Raw genomic sequence first — 19174 nt, forward strand, 5'->3', positions numbered from 1 at the left:
ATTACTACAGGGACTGGAGGGTATACTGGATATTAATAATTTTATAATTTTTCCTTTGTTCAACTTATTAGTTGTGTCCTGTCTAAGAAAAGGTGAACTTTGTTTTTTCTTCGGTGAACACGGGCAACACTACAGGAGGCCGAGGACAGAAATGTCAGAGTGGGAGCAAGGTGGAGAATTAAAATGACAGGCGACTGGAAACTCAGGGTCATGCTTGCGGACTGAACACAGGTGTTCAGCAAAGCGGTCGCCCAGTCTGCATTTGGTATTTCTGATGTAGGGGAGAGCACATTGTGAGCAGCGGATATTGTGTACTAAATTGAAAGAAGTACCTGTAAATCGATGTTTCACCTAGAAGTGGTGTTTGGGGCCTTGGACAATGAGAAGTGAGGCAGTAAAAGGTTAGGCATTGCATCTCCTGCACCTGTGGGAGGGCAGTGGGTGTTGGGGGTGACTGAGGAGCAGACTAAGGTACTGCGAGGGAGCAGCCCCTTCGAAATGCTGGGAGGGGAAGGAAAGATGTTTTTTGTGGCATCAGAGAAGTGAAGGAAAGGAAGAGTCAGAAATAGACCAGTCAAGGTGAAAGAAGGATGGAAATTGGAAGCAAAATCAATGAAATTTTTAAGTTCAGGGCCAAAGCAGGAAACTGCACTGCTGCAGTCATGGATGTACCGGAAAAAGAGATGAGGAAGGGGGTCTGAGTAGTAATGGAACGAGGAATGCTCCATATATCCCACATTAAGACCGGTATAGCGATGACCCATGAGGGCACCCATAGCAACGCCATTTATTTGGGGGAAGTGAGTAGAGTTGAAGTTATTTAATGTGTGAACAAGTTCAGCCAGGTAGAGATTGGTGACTGGTTGGACCTCTGTGAAAAGAAGAAGTGGCGAGCCCTCACCATCCTGGTCGGGGATGGAGGTATAAAGGGATAGGATATCCATGCTGAAAATGAGATGGTCAGGGCCAGGAAACTAGAAACTGTTAGTGACAGAGGGCACTCTGTTTCTCTCTCTCGACAGATGCTGCCAGACCTGCTGAATGTTTCCAGCATTTTTTGTTTTTATTTCAGGCATCCATAGTTTTCACTTTTGTAAACACATCAGCTTCTTTTATTTGCGGCATTAGGTGCTAAAGTCTTTGCTTTTAAATTAAGATGTTAGAAACTCTGTTTCAAGTGAAGTTCTTCTGAAGAGAAATTTTTTGACAACTCTTCCATGTAGAATGTGGTGTAACCGGTGATTTAGCAATTGCTAATGTATCACGCATCAAGTTGTCAACTCTGAATTAAGCTCTGTAGTAGTAACTGCCTTCATTTCCACTTCATTTTCAGGCTGAAAGCCCATCAGAGGCTTCACACAGGGAAAACATTTAACTGTGAATCAGAAGGCTGCACTAAGTACTTTACTACACTCAGTGACCTGAGGAAGCACGTTCGGACCCATACAGGAGAGAAGCCATTTAGGTAAAAGCTTTCAACAGTGCCATAGTTCTTGTAAAGCTGATTGTATCAGCTTTAGTATCAGTTAGAAATTGATGCTAGACTGGAAAGTATTTGAGATTAAATGTGTGTGGGGTCTCAACCTATTGGAGAGACTTTCTGTTAGACTTACTCCACTGCCAACTTGACACAACTACAAGTATTAGACACAATTTCAAACCAGGAATAAAACAATTCTAAAGGGTAAGTTGTTGACATAGTTTCAGTAGAAATTTTAAAAAGTAAACCTAACTTGCTGCTTGGTAGTGTCTGTTACTGTTTTGAGGAATTTGTACACTTTTCAGAATTTTTGAGGGGAGTTGGTAAAGCTTCTTAACACTGTGCTATATCCTAACAATGCACCTGGCAGAAGTTAATACGTATATTTTGACAGTGATATTGAACTTGTGCTTTAGGGCTGCACTTGAATAGCTTTCAAATACAGTCATAGTCTACTGTATATAGACTGAGCATGTAATTTTTTATTCCAAGACCAATGTCAAACCTTAATGTGTTGTGAAAGTGTTTTAAAAAAGGCACTTTTTAAGACTTTGAGCAGCTTGATCACTTCAGTACTAGTCTAGATTTCTGACTTTTCCTTCCACCTCCAAAATGGTACAGTCCTTTGTGGTCTACTTCAAGTGCTTCGATGTCTGAGGCACTTCTTGGTCTGACTAGCATCTTTGAGTGACAGGTACCATAGTATATTGGACATTTTGAGAGTAGCTAGCAAAGCATATGGGATCTTGGGCTTCATAAATAGAGCTATTAAAAATAAGAACAGGGAGGTTATGCTGAATCTTTTTAAAGCTCTGCTTACGCCCCAACTAGAGTATTGTGCGAACATACAAATTAGGAGCAGAAGTCGGCCATTCGGTCCCTCTAACCTGCTCTGCCATTCAATAAGATCATGGCTGATCTGCGTGTGTCAAATTCCACACTCCCATCTATCCCGATTAACCTTTGATTCACTTGCCTAACAAGAATCTATCTACCCCCTCAAAATTATTCAATGACCTTGCCTCCATCGCCTTCTGAGGCAGAGAGTTCCAAAGTCGCACATCTCACAGAGAAAACATTTCTCATCTTTGTTCTAAAAGGGTGACCCATAATTTTAAAACAGTACCCCCTAGTTTTGGACTCACCCACAAGAGAAAACATCCTTTCCACATCCACTTTGTCAAGACTGTTCAGGATCCTATATACTTCAATCAAGTTTCCCCTCACTCTTCTTGAATGCCAGTGAAAACAAGCCCATTCTGTCCAATCTTTCCTCCTAAGACAACCCGCTCATTCCAGGTATCAATCTAGTAAACCTCCTCTGAATCGCCTCCAACGCATTTACATTCTTCCTTTTAAGTAGACCAAAACTGCACACAGTATTCGAGGTGTGGTCTCACCAATGCTCTGTATAACTGAAACATAATATCCTTACTGTTATTTTCAATTCCTCTCATAATAAAGGAAAGCATTCCAACAGCCTTCATTATCCACTACACCATGAGCTCTTACTTTGCACAGTATGTGGCACCTTGTCAAATGCCTTCTGGAAATCCAAGTACAGCATGTCAGCCGTCTCCCCTTTATCCACGGCACATGTTGCTCCTTGAAAGAACTCCAATAAATTGGTTAAACATGATCTCCTTTCCACTAAAGCTATGCTGACTATTCCCAATTACCTTGAGTTTTCTAACACCTACCCCACAACTGACGTCAAGCTAACTGGCCTATAATTACCTGTTTCTGCCTCCGCCACGCCCCCCCCCCCCCCCTCCCTTTGAATAGCGGGGTTATATTTCCTATTTTCCAATCTGATGGAATTCTTCCAGAATCTAGCAAATTTTGAAAAGTTAGCACCAACGACCTCATTAACCACCTCTTTCAAGACCCTAGGATGAAGCCCATTGTGCCCAGTTCTGGTCATCACGCTTTAGGAAGGATATGAGGGCCCTTGAGAGGGTGCAGAGGAGATTTACGAGAATGGTTGCAGGGATGAAGGATTTTAGCTATAAGTTTAGGTTGGAGAAGCTGGGGTTCTCCTTGCAGCAAAGGAGATTGAGGTATCATTTGATAGAGGTGTACAAGATTCTGGCGGGTTTGGATAAGGTAGACAAAGGCTGTTGCCATTAGCTGATGGGACAGGATGAGGGGGCACAGATTTGAGGTTTTCCGCCAGAGCTGCAGAGAGGGATGTGAGGAAGAACTTTTTTTGCACAGCGAGTGGTAATGACCTGGAACACACTCTACGAGGGTGTTGGAAGCGGAGGCGATGAATTATTTCAAAAGGAAATTGGGTATTTGAGGAAATAAACTTACAAGACTAAGGGGTTGGAGCCAGGGCATTGGACTGATTGGATTGTTTTGCAGAGAGCTGGCATAGACTTGATGAGCCGATTTGCCGCCTCCTGTGCTGTTATCGCTATGTGACTGTGACTAATATTGTTAATGTTGTCAGATGGGTTGAAACTTGCAGTTTAGGGTGATACTTATTGATCTGTCTGAGCTTAAAAGGTTTCACTGTTTGGAATTCGAGAATCGTAACATTCTGACAACTGGTAGGTAATATTCAACTGAATTACTCCATTAAATGTGGTGGTGTTGGCTTCTGAGGATCTGCACCTAAAATACTGTAACCTGCAAGGCTACGGTCCAGGCGCTGGAAGGTGGAATTGGAAAACGTGGCTAGTTTTTTCAGCTGGTGCAGACACGATGGGCTGAAAGGCCTCTTTCAGTGCCATAACTTTTCTATGTTGCTATTTTAAAAAAGTTAAGCACAAGTTCTTCTGTTCTACATTGGGTCTAACACCAGTGCTATTTCCTCAATTGATGCTATTTACTCTAATCCCATTTCCTTGTATTTTCTTGACATTTTTAAGTACTTTTCATGTTCTTATTTAAATATTAATCTGTGCCTCAATAAACAGTCGAGTTAAAGCATTTCAAGTTCTAAGCCCTTCATTAAAAAGAGATTTTTCCAACCTCCCCCTACTACTGGCAGTATTCAATCTTGCTGTTTATCGCCAGTCTGACAACCAGTATAAACAATCTTACTATTCACCCCTTCTCAACAAAGGAACAGAAGTCAGCCATTCAGCCCCTTAAGCCATCCAGTGAGATGATGCCTGATCTGTATCCAAATTGCATCCACCTGCCTTTGTTCCATGTCCCTTAATATCCTTGGCTAGCAAAATACTGTTGATCTCAGATTTCAAATTATTATATGGGCGGCGCAGTGGTTAGCACCGCAGCCTCACAGCTCCAGGGACCCGGGTTCGATTCTGGGTACTGCCTGTGCGGAGTTTGCAAGTTCTCCCTGTGACCGCGTGGGTTTTCGTCGGGTGCTCCGGTTTCCTCCCACAGCCAAAGACTTGCAGGTGATGGGTAAATTGGCCATTGTAAATTGCCCCTAGTATAGGTAGGTGGTAGGGAATATGGGATTACTGTTGGGTTAGTATAAATGGGTGGTTGTTGGTCGGCACAGACTCGGTGGGCCGAAGGGCCTGTTTCAGTGCTGTATCTCTAAATAAAATAAAATTAGTTGTGCTAGCATTTACAGTTTTTTGTGGGGACAAGGTTTTGTACTTTGTGCCAGCCTTCTGTGTGCAAAAGTCTAATCATTTTGAAAGCTTGTATTAGATTTCCATTTAACTGTCTCTATTTCTGATGGGGTGGGAGGGGAAACCACTTGTTTTTAATCCTTTTCTCAAATGTTTTCAAAACTATAACCTCTCATTCATCTAACTTTGGTGAAGCTTTGCTGTACTCTATCCATGACTCTAATATCCTTCCTGTAAGAGGGTGTGTCCATATGTGTATCCCTGCAGACTAATAAATACTTCAGTTTGCTACCTCACACCCTTGCTTCATGGTCAGTGATTCATGTATAAAATTCTGAATCCTGTTTGCCTTTTATGTGGCCTTTGCTACCTGTACCAAGGGGCTTCACAGCCGAGTCTGGTTCTGTCATGGCTAAATGTCCATGTGTACTTCCAGATAAGGTTGTGATATAGCACATTTGACACTAGGATGCAAACAGGATCACTGGTTAATGCTTGCCTTTGCTAATTGGTGGTGTCAGCTGTGACTCAGTGGGTGGAATTCTTGCCTTTCAGTCAAGAAATTGTGGGTTCAAGTCCTACTCCAGAAATTTGAGCACAAAATCTCAGTTGACACTCCAGTGTAGTACTGAGGGAATGTGCGCTGTCAGATGACAATATTGAAAATGCTGGTCCCTTTAATTAAACAGGCCTCATTTCAGTGTTAATAGAGAGCAGGTGATGCTCACTATAGTTTTGCATTTAAGGGCTGAGTTTTTAACTATAGGGGGAGTTGCCTCTGGACAAAGTTAGTCCAGAAGGGAAGAGTGGGAACTGATATTTGGACTGAACTATGAATTGACAATAAAACTGTTGTGGATCAGAGACTGTCGTCAGCTTCCTCATTTTGCCTGTTTAACATCAGAGATGCCATCTCTCAGATTGATTATTAAACTGAGTTTTCCCTCTTGGATGGACCTTAAAAAATCCAGTGGTGCTATTTAGAAGGTGTTCTCCCCTGGTGTGGGTCAATATTTATCCCTCACCTTTTTTCTTTCTTCCCTTATCCAGGGGTAGGGGAAGTTGGTAAATTTGATCAGTTAATTTTACAAAATCCAGGAGGGTCGTTAAGTTGCAAATTAAAGGGAATGTGTGAAGCCCTTATTCTAACTTTAATAGGTTGGCATTCAGGGTTTGAAAGCTGTGTTGTAATTTGAATATGTGTTGCATTCACTTTCAAAACTGAAATCTGTAATTCTGCCATTCAATTTTCTTTCCTTAAAACCCTATTTCCTTTGTGTTGTACAGTTTTCCAGATTTCAAGATTATGCCAGTTGAACTGGACTTTTAATTGGTTTCATAAGATTCAGTTCACCATGAGACAAAATAGGTGCAGCATAGATGGAACTATTCCTGTTTTTGCCATTTCAAGTTACTTAGATCAGCACAGGTGCCATTTTATTTGCCTCCATATTGGGGCATCAGCTATGTAATCCTGTCTTTCAATATGTGTGAACAACCAGAGGCACAAATTACTGTATTTGGGGAAAAAAATGTATGGCTCATTTAGTAAATCGGTGATGCTGTCAAAGATAGACTTGCATTTATATATGCCTTTCACAATCTCCAGATATCCCAAATTCTTTTTTTATTCATTCATGGGATGTGGGTGTCACTGGCTATGCCAGCATTTATTGCCCATCCCTAATTGCCCTCGAAGGTGGTGGTGAGCTGCTGCCTTGAACCACTGCAGTCCATGTGAGGTAGGTACACCCACAATGCTGTTAGGAAGGGAGTTCTAGGATGTTGACCCAGCGACAGTGAAGGAACGGCGATATAGTTCCAAGTCAGGGTGGTGTGTGACTTGGATGGGAACCTGCAGGTGGTGGTGATCCCATGCATCTGCTGCTCTTGTCCTTCTAAGTGGTAGAGGTCTCGGGTTTGGAAGGTGCTGTCAAAGGAGCCTTGGTGCGATGCTGCAGTGCATCTTGTAGATGGTATGCACTGCTGCTGCTGTCTGTCAGTGGTGGAGGGAGTGAATGTTTGTGCATGGCGTGCCAATCAAGCGGGCTACTTTGTCCTGGATGATGTTGAGCTTCTTGAGTGTTGTTGGAGCAGCACCCATCCAGGCAAGTGGAGCGTATTGCATCACACTCCTGACTTGTGCCTTGTAAATGGTGAACAGGCTTTGGGGAGTCAGGAGGTGAGTTATTCGCCTTAGGATTCCTAGCTTCTGACCTCTTGTAGCCATGGTATTTATATGGCTACTCCAGTTCGGTTTCTGGTCAATGGTAGCCCCTAGGATGTTGTTAGTGGGGGATTCAGCGATGGTAATTCCACTGAATGTCAAGAGGAGATGGTTAGATTCTCTCTTGTTGGAGATGGTCATTGCCCGGCACTTGTGTGGCGCACATGTTACTTGCCACTTATCAGCCCAAGCCTGGATATTGTCCAGGTTTTGCTGCATTTCTACACCGGCTGCTTCAGTATTTGAGAAGTCGCGAATGGTGCTGAACATTGTGCAATCATCAGCAAACATCCCCACTTCTGACCTTATGATTGAAGGAAGGTCATTGATGAAGCAGCTGAAGATGATTGGGCCCAGGACACTACCCTGAGGAACTCCTGCAGTGATGTCCTGGAGCTCTGATGATTGACCTCCAACAACCACAGCCATCTTCCTTTGTGCTAGATATGACTCTAACCAGCAGAGTTTTCCCCCTGATTCCCATTGACTCCAGTTTTGCTAGGGCTCCTTGATGCCATACTCAGTCAAATGCTGCCTTGATGTCAAGGGCAATCACTCTCACCTCACCTCTTGAGTTCAGCTCTTTTGTCCATGTTTGAACCAAGGCTGTAATGAGGTTAGGTGCTGAGTGGCCCTGTCGGACCCCAAACTGGGTATCACTGAGCAGGTTTTTGCTTCGCAAGTGCTGCGTGATGGCACTGTTGATGACATCTTCCATCACTTTGCTGATGATTGAGAGTAGACTGATGGGGCGGTAATTGGCCGGGTTGGACTTGTCCTGATTTTGTGTACAGGACATACCTGGGCAATTTTCCACATTGCCGGGTAGATGCCGGGGTTGTAGCTATACTGGAACAGCTTGGCTAGGGGTGCGGCAAGTTCTGGAGCACAGGTCTTCAGTACTATTGAGGAATATTGTCAGGAACTAATGAACTTTTTTTGGAATGTAGTCACTGATGTAATGTGACAAATGCAAACAAAGAACAGTACAGCACAGGAACAGGCCATTCGGCCCTCCAAGCTTGTGCCGATCTTGATGCCTGCCTAAACTAAAACCTTCTGCTCTTCTGGGGACCATATCCCTCTATTCCCATCCCAGTCATGTATTTGTCAAGGTGCCTCTTAAACAGCGCTATCGTACTTGCTTCCACCACCTCCCCTGGCAGCAAGTTCCAGGCACTCACCTCCCTCTGTGTAAAGAACTTGCCTTGCACATCCCCTCTAAACTTTGCCCCTCTCACCTTAAACCTATGTCCCCTCGTAACTGACTCTTCCACCCTGGGAAATAGCTTCTGACTATCCACTCTGTCCATGCCGCTCATAACTTTGTAAACCTCTATCATGTTGCCCCTCCACCTCCGTCATTCCAGTGAAAACAATCCGAGTTTATCCAACATCTCCTCATAGCTAATCCCCTCCAGACTAGGCAACATCCTGGTAAACCTCTTCTGTACCTTCTCCAAAGCCTCCACGTCCTTCTGATAGTGTGGCGACCAGAATTGCACGCAATATTCTAAGTGTGGCCTAACTAAAGTTCTGTACAGCTGCAGCATGACTTGCCAATTTTTATACTCTATGCCCCGACCGATGAAGGCAAGCATGCCGTATGCCTTCTTGACTACCTTATCCACCTGCGTTGCCACTTTCAGTGACCTGTGGACCTGTATGCCCAGATCTCTCTGCCTGCCAATACTCCTAAGGGTTCTGCCATTTACTGTATACTTCCCACCTGCATTAGACCTTCCAAAATGCATTACCTCACATTTGTCCGGATTAAACTCCATCTGCCATTTCTCCGCCCAAGTCGCCAACCGATCTATATCCTGCTGTATCCTCTGACAATCCTCATCACTATCCGCGACTCCACCAACCTTTGTGTCGTCCACAAACTTACTAATCACACCAGCTATATTTTCCTCCAAATCATTTATATATACTACAAAGAGCAAAGGTCCCAGAACTGATCCCTACGGAACACCACTAGTCACAGCCCTCCATTCAGAAAAGCACCCTTCCACTGCTACTCTCTGTCTTCTATGACCGAGCCAGTTCTGTATCCATCTTGCCAGCTCACCTCTGATCCCGTGTGACTTCACCTTTTGTACCAGTCTGCCATGAGGGACTTTGTCAAAGGCTTAACTGAAGTCCATATAGACATTTTGACACGGCAAGATCCTGCCAACAGCAATCAAATAAAAAACCAGGTCATCTGTTTTAAGGTGTTGACTGAGGGATGCATGTTGGACAAACACCAGTGAGAACTCTCCTGCTTGTTGAATAGTGATGTAGTACCTTTTACATCCACCTGAGGCAGATGGTGCCTTGGTTTAACCAAAAGATTAATAACTTGAGAAACAAAAGCTCTGGTCATGACTGTCACATTGGGGGGTGGGTGGGGAAGAATTAAATTGGCTCAAAGGTATGAAGCAGGAAACATGCAACAAACTGATTAACATGACCAGAGCTTTCAAAAAACACAAGATCAAAGCAAATACAGCAAGTTCTGGAAATCAAACATGCACAGGAATGCTGGAAACACTCTGCAGGTCTGCGAGATATGGAGCGAGCATAACATTTCAGTGTAATTATTCATCACAACTGGCGCAAAAAATGAAAGATCCAACAGCATTTTAAAGAAACAGGACAAAGGCAAGGAATACGAAAAATTACACATTCAGGAGAGGAAGTCTGCACATCAAAAACATCAAAAACAAGAGAAACAAATAATATATGAAGATGGGAATAAAAGAGACATAGAAATCACTATCAAGAGAGGAATAGAACATGAAGGCATTCTTGGAGAAGGGTTACAAACGACAAGTTATCTATTCAACAGACACTAACCAACTGAGTCCTTGCCTGTTTTTGTTTCAGGTTTCCAGCATTTACAGCTGCTTATTTTTATTGTTTAATGTAAAGAAAATAAATCATTTGCATTTGTACAACACCTGATAAAACCTCACAAGAAGTAGGAGTATGGACCATTGAGCCTGCTCTGCCATTCAATATGATCATGACTCATTTGAGGTTTCAATTCCACTTTCCTGCCTGCTCCCCATATCCCTGCGAGACCAAAAATCTATATCGATCCCATCCTTCAATGTATTCAGTGGTGCATCCGCAACCCTCTGGGATAGAGAATTCCAAAGATTCACAACCCTTTGAGTGTAGTAATTTCTCCTCATCTTAGTCCTGAATGATTGACCCCTTATCCCGAGACTGTGTCCCTGTGCTCTAGATTCCCCGACCAGTGGGATCAATCTCTCAGCTTCTACCATCAAGCCCTTTCAGAATCTTGTGTGTCTCAATTAGATTGCGCCTCATTCTTCTAAACTCCAGAGAATGTAGCCCAATTTACTCAGCCTCTCATCATAATACAACCCCCTCATCCCAGGGACCAATTTAGTAAATCTTGGCTGCACTGCCTCCAGTGCAAGTATATCCTTTCTTGAATGTGGAGACCAAAACTGCACACAGTATTCCAGGTGTGGTCTCGCCAAAGCCTGTACAATTTTAGTAAAACTTCTTTATTCCTGTACTCAATCCCCTTGAAATACAGGTCAACATGCCATTTGCCTTCCTAATAACCTGCTGCACGTGCATGTTAACTTTGTGCTTTTCTTGTACGAGTACCTCCAAGTCTCAATGAACATCAACACCATTTTTCCACCTTTTAAAAATATTCTGCTTTTCTATTTTTACGACCAAAGTGAACAACGTCACACTTCCCTACATTATACTCCATTTGCCATCTTGTTGCCCACTCACTTAACCTGTCTGTATCTCTTTGCAGCCTTTTTACCTCCTCCCTGCAACTTACCTTTCCACTGAGCTTTGTATCATCAGCAAACTTAGATACATTACTCTGTCTCTTCATCCAAGTTATTAATATAGAGTGTAAATAGTTGAGGCCCTAGCACTGATCCTTGCAGCACCCCACTATGCACTGCCTACCAACTTGAAAATGCCCCATATATGTCCACTCTCTGCCTCCTGTCTGTTAACGAATTCTCTATCCACACCAATATATTACCTCCAACACCATGAGCCCTTATCTTGCCTGTTAATTGTTTATGTGGCACCTTATCAAATGCCTTTGAAAATCCAGGTATACTACATCTATTGGTTCCCCTTTATCGACCCTACATTCTCAAAAAAACTCCAATAAATCTGTCAAACAGGATCTCCCTTTAGTAAAACCATGCTGACTTGTTCTAATCATACTATGCTTTTCCAAGTGCAATGTTGAGACTTACTTCATAATAGTTTCCAGCATCTTCCCAATGACAGGCTAACTGGCCTGTATTCCCTGTTTTCTCTCTCTTTCTCCTTTCATGAAAAGCAGCGTAACATTTGCTAACTTCCAATCTGACGGGACCATTCCTGAATCTAAGGAATTCTGGAAAGTCATAGCCAGTGCATCCACTATCTCTGCAGCTATCTCTTTTAGAACCCTAGGATGTAGGCGATCTGCTCCTGGGGACTTGTCAGATTTTAGTCCCGTAGTCCCTCAACCTCAATGGCCCAAAGCACTTCACAGCCAATTAAGTATTTTTGAAGTGTAGTCACTGTTGTAATGTAGAAAACTGGTCCCTCAATCAGCATGATGATGACCAAAAAATCTAATTTTAGGTGATGATTGTGGTATAAATATTGGCCAGGGCATTGGGGAGAACTCACCTGTTCTTCAAAGTAGTGCCATGGGATTTTTACGTCACTTAAGAGGGCAGATGGGGCCTCAGTTTAATATCTTATCCGAAAGATGAAAAATAATATGGGAGAGCAACGCCAACCATGTATCAAAAACTACTGTGTCGACTTAATGTTGCCAACTCCTGATGTATTGATCTTGCATGGCAGGTGATGACACCAAATAAACCTGCCTGCCTTTAATGTGTATTTTTCTACTGTTGGCCTTAATGAAGCTAGCAAAGCTACCACAGAGCTAAACAAATGCAAAAGCAGCTAATGAGGCTTTAATATAGGCGTTAAATGATAAGTAAGGATTTCAACATAAGCCAGTTAGTAAAGTTATCGGGGGAAGGAGCAATGGAAACCTTTTAATGCGCTTGAGCAAGGGAGGAATTAAAAAAAAAAATCCAAGTTAACACTCCTGATGGCTATCCAGTGAGTTGTCTGGATGTGTGCCTGTAAGAATAGTCAGCTGACACCATGAGGGCTTTAGCTAAGGTACTTAAGGGCTGCTACCTTCAGTAAAACTGACTACAGCATAAGCTGATACCTTTAGTAGAGGAAAAGAAAGTTTTTTTTTTTTTGGCGCAGATATCTATGCTGCAACTCATTTTGAGCACTGTTCCTTGAGCAGCCAGCAATAATTGTTAAAGGGGAGATTTTCCAGCGTGTCCCAACAGGCATGATTGATTCCAGCATGATTTGAATTCATTGAGGCCAAACATTTTTTTTTTGTTTGTAAAGCCACCCTGCAAGTTCTATGATACTCAAAGCTGCTCAATGGCAAAACTAAATGATTGAATCAGAAGCATTTTCTTCTTAAAGCAATATTTTCTGGAATTGGCTGCTTGATGGGCACACTCCTTTACTATTTCACTCGGTTGCTTAAGACAAGAGACTCCCCTTATAACTAAATATATTTCAGGCACTGTAGGGGAGCCTTTCAGAAAAAAAACATTGACAACTGTTTGGCTACTTTTAAAATACTGACTGATATTTCACACTCTTGCTCTGCCCCCATAACATCTTTTTATATTTAGAAGTATACAACATATCCATGAAATTTTTAAAGCCACGGTACTTTTAAGCCTTAACAGGCTGTATGAATTGCCGCTAACAAATTTAAATCAGGTCTGAGACATTTGGGCAGTACAGCTATTTTCATTGTAAGCTGTGTGTGGTACAGTAGTGATCGGAGATTCCATGGTTCTCTTGTGTTGCTTTTGTAGGTGTGATCATGACGGCTGTGGGAAGGCCTTTGCTGCTAGCCACCATCTCAGAACACATGTCAGAACACACACAGGTAATCAATCCAGTGTTTATTCTGCCTCATTTGCCCCCCCTCCCCAGTTTGGAAAAGAGCAGAGTTTTAGTGAGGTATGCACGGCCTATTGACCATCACCAGAAATTCTTTTGCGTAACAGTTGATGATTTCATGCTAACGAAAGCCTTTACTCAACCCCTCCCAAAAATCCACGAGTATTTTTTTTTTCTAAGATAAGATGATTTGGAAGAGGTAATTTTTTTAAAAATGGAAATGCATTCTTTTGTAATAGACTAAAAAGGCACCATCTAAGTTTCCCAATCTGTTGTGTTTAAGTGTTTTTGATTAAACCGTTGTGGGGGACCGGACAGAGAGGGTGCAGTTTTTAAAATGTTTCTGAGCAATTATTGGGAATAAAACAAGAGCAAAAACTTGCTAAATCGCTAACTTGCAATGCACAGAAACTGAAGATGCTGTAAGAAACAATTAGACTTTTGGTACGTGCAACGATAAAAGTTGGTAAGATGTGCAGAAAAATAAATGAACTTCCAAAAAACATCACTTTGTATTTAGAAATGTGCATCTCCTAAATGTAGTTAAACTACTATGAAACCTATATGTGTGTTTTCACTGATGTGAAAAGGAATTACCTCTTGAAATGTTCCCTGAGCACTGTATAGGGCTGTTAACATTGCACAGCCATTTTTCAGGCAGCTCAGGAAAATTGGATGGTGGTTTTATCGGGTTGTGTTAAAATGTTGAACAATATATTTTGAAATATTCCTGATTTGTTTTTAGAACAATTAAAATCTTCTATCAAAATTAGTACTCCATGTTGAGATTTAAAAGGTTAAGCAGCTTTTAAGATATTTCCAGTATTCAAAAATAAGGTTTCGGAAAACACATTACTTTCCAGATTGGACCCATTGTAAACCACTATTAGCAAAAATATGCTACCACTTTTTTATTTTTATGTATCGATCAATTGCCCAGAGGGGTCACTCCACTCATAGGAAATAGGAGCGGGGGTAGACCATTCAGCCCATCGAACCTGCTCTGCCACTCAAACAGATCATGGCTGATGATCTACCTCAATGCCATTTTTCCCCTATCTCCATATCTCTTGATGTCATTAGTGTTCAGAACTCTTATCAATTTCTGTCTTGGACATGCTCAATGGTTGAGCTTCCACAACCCTCTGGGGTAGATAATTCCACAGATTCACCACCCTCTGAGTAAAGAAATTCCTCCTCATCTCAGTCTTAAATGGTCTGCCCCTAATTGAGACTGTTTTTTATTCATTCATGGGATGTGGGCATTGCTGGCTAGGCCAGCATTTATTGCCCATCCCTAATTGCCCTTGAGAAGGTGATGGTGAGTTGCCTTCTTGAACTGCTACAGTCCTGTGTCCCCTTGTTCTCGACTCACCAGCCAGGGGAAACATCCTATCCACATCTACCCTGTCACGTCCTGTAAGAATTTTGTAAGTTTCAACGAGATCACCTCTCTTCGAAACTCTAGAGAATACAGGCCCAGTTTCTGCAATCTTTCCTTATAAGACAATCCTGCCAACCCTGGGATTAGTCTGGTGAGCCTCCGTTGCACTCCCTCTGTGGCAAGTATATCCTTCCTTAGATAAGGAGACCAAAACTGTAGACAATACTCCAGGTGCGGTTTCACAAGGCTTTATACAATTGAAGCAACACCTCTTTATTCCTGTACTCAAATCCCCTTGCAATGAAGGCCAACATACCATTTGCTGCCATAATCGCTTGCTGCACCTGCATACCAGATTTTAGTGACTCATTAACAAGGACACCCAGGTCCCTTTGGACGCCAACACTTCCCAACCTCTCACTATTTAAGAAATACTCTGCCTTTCTGTTTCTTCTACCAAAGTGGATCACTTCACACTTATTCACATTATATTCCATCTGTCATGTTCTTGCCTATTCACTTAGCCTGTCCAAATCCCCTTGAAGCCTCCTTGCATCCTCCTCACAACTTACATTCCCACCTAGCTTTGTCAACAGCAAATTTGGAAATATTACTTTTGGTCCCCACGTCCAAATCATTTATATAGATTGTGAACAGCTGCGGCCCAAGCACTGATCCTTGTGGTACCGCCCCCCCCCCCCCGTTACAGCCTGCCATTCTGAGAATGACCCAGTGATTCCTATTCTCTGCTTTGTCTGTTAACCAATTCTCAATCCATGGCAGCATATTACGCCCAATGCCATGTGCTCCAATTTTGTTTACTAATCTCTCGTGTGGAGCCTTGTCAAAAGCCTTCTGAAAATCCAAATACACCACAGTCACTGGTTCTGCTTCATCTATGTTGCAAGTAACATCATTAAAAAAACCGATCATATCAAAATTTTCCAAGTATCCAGTTATCGCATCCCTTAAAATAGATTTTAACAATTTACCTACTACTGATGTGAAACTATCAGGTCTGTAGTTCTCAATTTTCTCTCTCGCTCCCTTGTTAAATAGCAGGGTTACATTTGCTACTTCATTCTGCAGGAACCCTTCCAGAATCTGTAGAATTTTGAAGGGTAACCACCAATGCATCCATTATCTCTATAGCCACCTCTTTTAATACTCTGGGATGCAGCTCATCTGGTCCAGAGGATTTATCAACTTTCAATTGAATTAATTTTTTGACTACTACCTCTTTCTTGATACTAATTACTTTCAGTTCCTCATTTTTACAAGTCCCTTGGTTCCCTAGTATTTCTAGGAGATTTTCTGTGTCTTCCTCTGTGAAGACGGACACAAAGTAATTGTTTAGTCTCTCCACCATTTCCTCATTCTCCACCACAAACTCTCCTGTTTCCGCCTACAATGGACCCACATTTGTCCTTGCTAATCGTTTCCTTTTCACGTACTAAAGAAGCTTTTACAGTCTGCCTTTGTTTCTAGCTAGCTTACATTCATAATCTTGTTTCCCTTTTTTTTTTAAATCAGTTTCTTGGTCTTCTTTCATTGGACTGTAAATTGCTCCCAATCCTCAGGCTTACTACTTTTTCTGGCGACGTTGTAAGCCACTTCCTTTGACCTAATGTAATCCTTAACTACTTTTGTTAGCCACAGTTGATTCACCTTTCCTGTTGGGTTTTTGTGTCTTAGAGGAATGTATATTTGTTGTAAACCATGTAATACTACTTTAAATACTAGCCATTGCCTGTCTATTGTCAAATCTTTTAATGTATTTTCCCAATCCACTATAGCCAACTTGCCCCTCATATCTTCATATTTTCCCTTGTTCAAATTTAAGACCCTAGTTTCAGAATCAATTGTATCTCTTTCAAGCTTAATTTAGAATTCTATCATATTGTGGTCACTATTTCCTAAAGGCTGCTTTACAGCAAGGTTATGAATTAGCCCTTTCTCATTGCATAATATTAGATCTAAAATAGCCTGATCCCTAGTTGGTTCTTCAATATACTGCTCCAGAAACCCATCTTGTGCACACTCTAGGAGTTCATCCTCCAAGTGTTAGTACTAAGTAGGTTTACTGACTCCAAATGTAAATTGATGTCACTCATTATTACTGTATTGCCCATGCTACGTGCACCTCTAATTTCCTGATTTCTACTGTGCCCAACATTACCACTACAGTTTGGTGGTCTGTAAACAACTCCCACTAATGTTTGCTGCCCCTTGCTGCTGCTTAGCTCCACTCACTGTATAGCTTGCTGCTTCGATCAAAGATCCCCTCTCACTAATGTACTGATCTCATCCCTTGTTAACAGCGCTACCCAACCTCCTTTTCCCCTCCGCCTATCCCTCCTAAATGACGAATATCCCTGAATATTCAGTTCCCTGTCCTGGTCACCCTGTAACCATGTGTCCATAATGGCAATTAAATCCTACCCATTTACCTCTATTTGTGCTTTCAAATAATCTACCTTATTGCGAATGCTGCGTGCATTCAGATAGAGTGCCCTTAACTTTGTCTTTTTAACATTATTCCACATTCAAATCCTATTTGATTTTTGTCTTGGTCTTGTCTGCCTTTCAATTTTGCTTACTACTTCTCTACTTCCTGTTAACAGTTTTGCATCCCTCCAATCTGAGCTACCTCTTGGGTTCCCAACCCCCTGACAGTTTAGTTTTAAACCCTCCCCAACAGCACGGGCAAATCTCCTTGCTAAGGTGCAACCTGTCCATCTTGTACAGGTCCCATCTACCTCAGAACAGATCCCAATGCCTCAGAAATCTGATGCCCTCCATCCTGCACCAAATCTCCAGCCTTGTGTTAAATCACTTAATCCTCCTATTCCTAAGCTCACTGGCAGATGGCACTGGGAGTAATCCTGGGATTACTGCTTTTGAGGTCCTGCTTTTTAATTTCTTTCCTATTTCATAAACTCTGCTTTCAGGACCACCATCCCTGGGTATGACCTATCCCACTGGCAGTATAGTGGTATATAGTTGGGAGGGAGTTGCCCTAGGAATCCACAACATGGGCTCCGGACCCCATGAAGTCTCATGGCATCAGGTCAAACATGGGGAAGGAAACCTCCTACTGATTAATGCCTACCACCCCCACCTCGGTTATTGAATCAGTGCTTCTCCATGTTGAACACCAATTGGAAGAAATACTGATAGCAAGGGCACAAAATGTACTCTGGATGGGAGACTTCAATGTCCGGAGCACCACTACAGACTGAGCTGGCTAAGTCCGAAAGGACATAACTGCTAGATTGACTCTGGGGCAGTTGGTGAGGGAACCAACCAAGAGGGAAAAGCCTACCTGACTGCGTCCTCGCCAATCTACCTGTCGCAGATGCATCTGTCCATGACGGTATTGGTCGGAGTGACCACTGCGCAGTTCTTGAGATGACGTCTTCGCACTGAGGGGTACCCACCATGTTGTGTGGCAATACCATGGTGCTAAATGGCATAGATTTTGAACAGATCCAGCAACTCTAAACTGGGCGTCCATGAGGTGCTGTGGGCCATCAGCAGCAGCAGAATTGAATTCAACCACAATCTGTAACCTTATGGCTCGACATATCCCGCAGTCTACCATTACCAAGCTGGGGGACCAACACTGGTTCAGTGAAGAGTGCAGGAGGGTATACCCAAAAATGAGGTGACAGCTGAGTGAAGTTACAACACAGGGCTACTTGCATGCCAAACAGCGGAACTGGCATGCAATAGACTAGGCTGAGTGATCCCACGACTAGCGGATCAGACCTAAGCTCTGCAGTCCTACAACATCCAGTCGTGAATGGTGGTGGACAATTAAACAACTGACAGGAGAAGGCGGCTCCACAAACATCCCCTGTCCTCAATGATAGGGGGAGCACAGCACATCAGTGCAAAAGACAAAGCTGAAGCATTTGCATCCATCTTCAGCCAGAAGTGTATGATTCATCTCAGCCTCCTTCTGAGGTCCCCAGCATTGCAGATGCCAGAGTTCAGCCAATCCGGTTTACTCCACATGATATCAAGAAATGGCTGAAGGCACTGCATACTGCAAAGGCTATGGGCCCATTGAAGACTTGTGCTCCAGAATTAGTCGCGCTCCTAGCCAAGCTGTTACAGTACAGCGACAACACTTGCATCAATGTGGAAAATTGCCCAGGTATATATGGTTGGCGCAGTGGTTAGCACCACAGCCTCACAGCTCCAGCAACCTGGGTTCGATTCTGGGTACTGCCTGTGCGGAGTTTGCAAGTTCTCCCTGTGACCATGTGGGTTTTCGCCGGGTGTGCTGGTTTCCTCCCACAGCCAAAGACTTGCAGGTTGATAGGTAAGTTGGCCATTATAAATTGCCCCTAGTGTAGGTAGGTGGGAGTGGAATTGAGGGAAGGTGGGGATGTGGTAGCAATATGGGATTAATGTAGGATTAGTATAAATGTGTGGACAATGGTCGGCACAGACTCAGGCCGAAAGGCCTGTTTCAGTGCTGTATCTCTAAATAAATAAATAAAATGTCC

At 42.8% G+C, this 19174-nt stretch overlaps 1 protein-coding gene across 1 annotated transcript in view; it reads left to right on the plus strand.

Annotated features, from left to right (window-relative positions):
- mtf1 (metal-regulatory transcription factor 1) overlaps nucleotides 1-19174 on the plus strand; it is a 125901-nt gene that overhangs the window by 68213 nt on the left and 38514 nt on the right. Inside the window, exons 4-5 of the mRNA XM_068011153.1 lie at nucleotides 1334-1465; nucleotides 13186-13259. Of these exons, the coding sequence (XP_067867254.1) occupies nucleotides 1334-1465; nucleotides 13186-13259 (206 nt within the window). The remainder of the gene's footprint in view (nucleotides 1-1333; nucleotides 1466-13185; nucleotides 13260-19174) is intronic.

This window comes from Heterodontus francisci, chromosome 31, assembly GCF_036365525.1.
Source record: "Heterodontus francisci isolate sHetFra1 chromosome 31, sHetFra1.hap1, whole genome shotgun sequence".
Taxonomy (NCBI): domain Eukaryota; kingdom Metazoa; phylum Chordata; class Chondrichthyes; order Heterodontiformes; family Heterodontidae; genus Heterodontus; species Heterodontus francisci.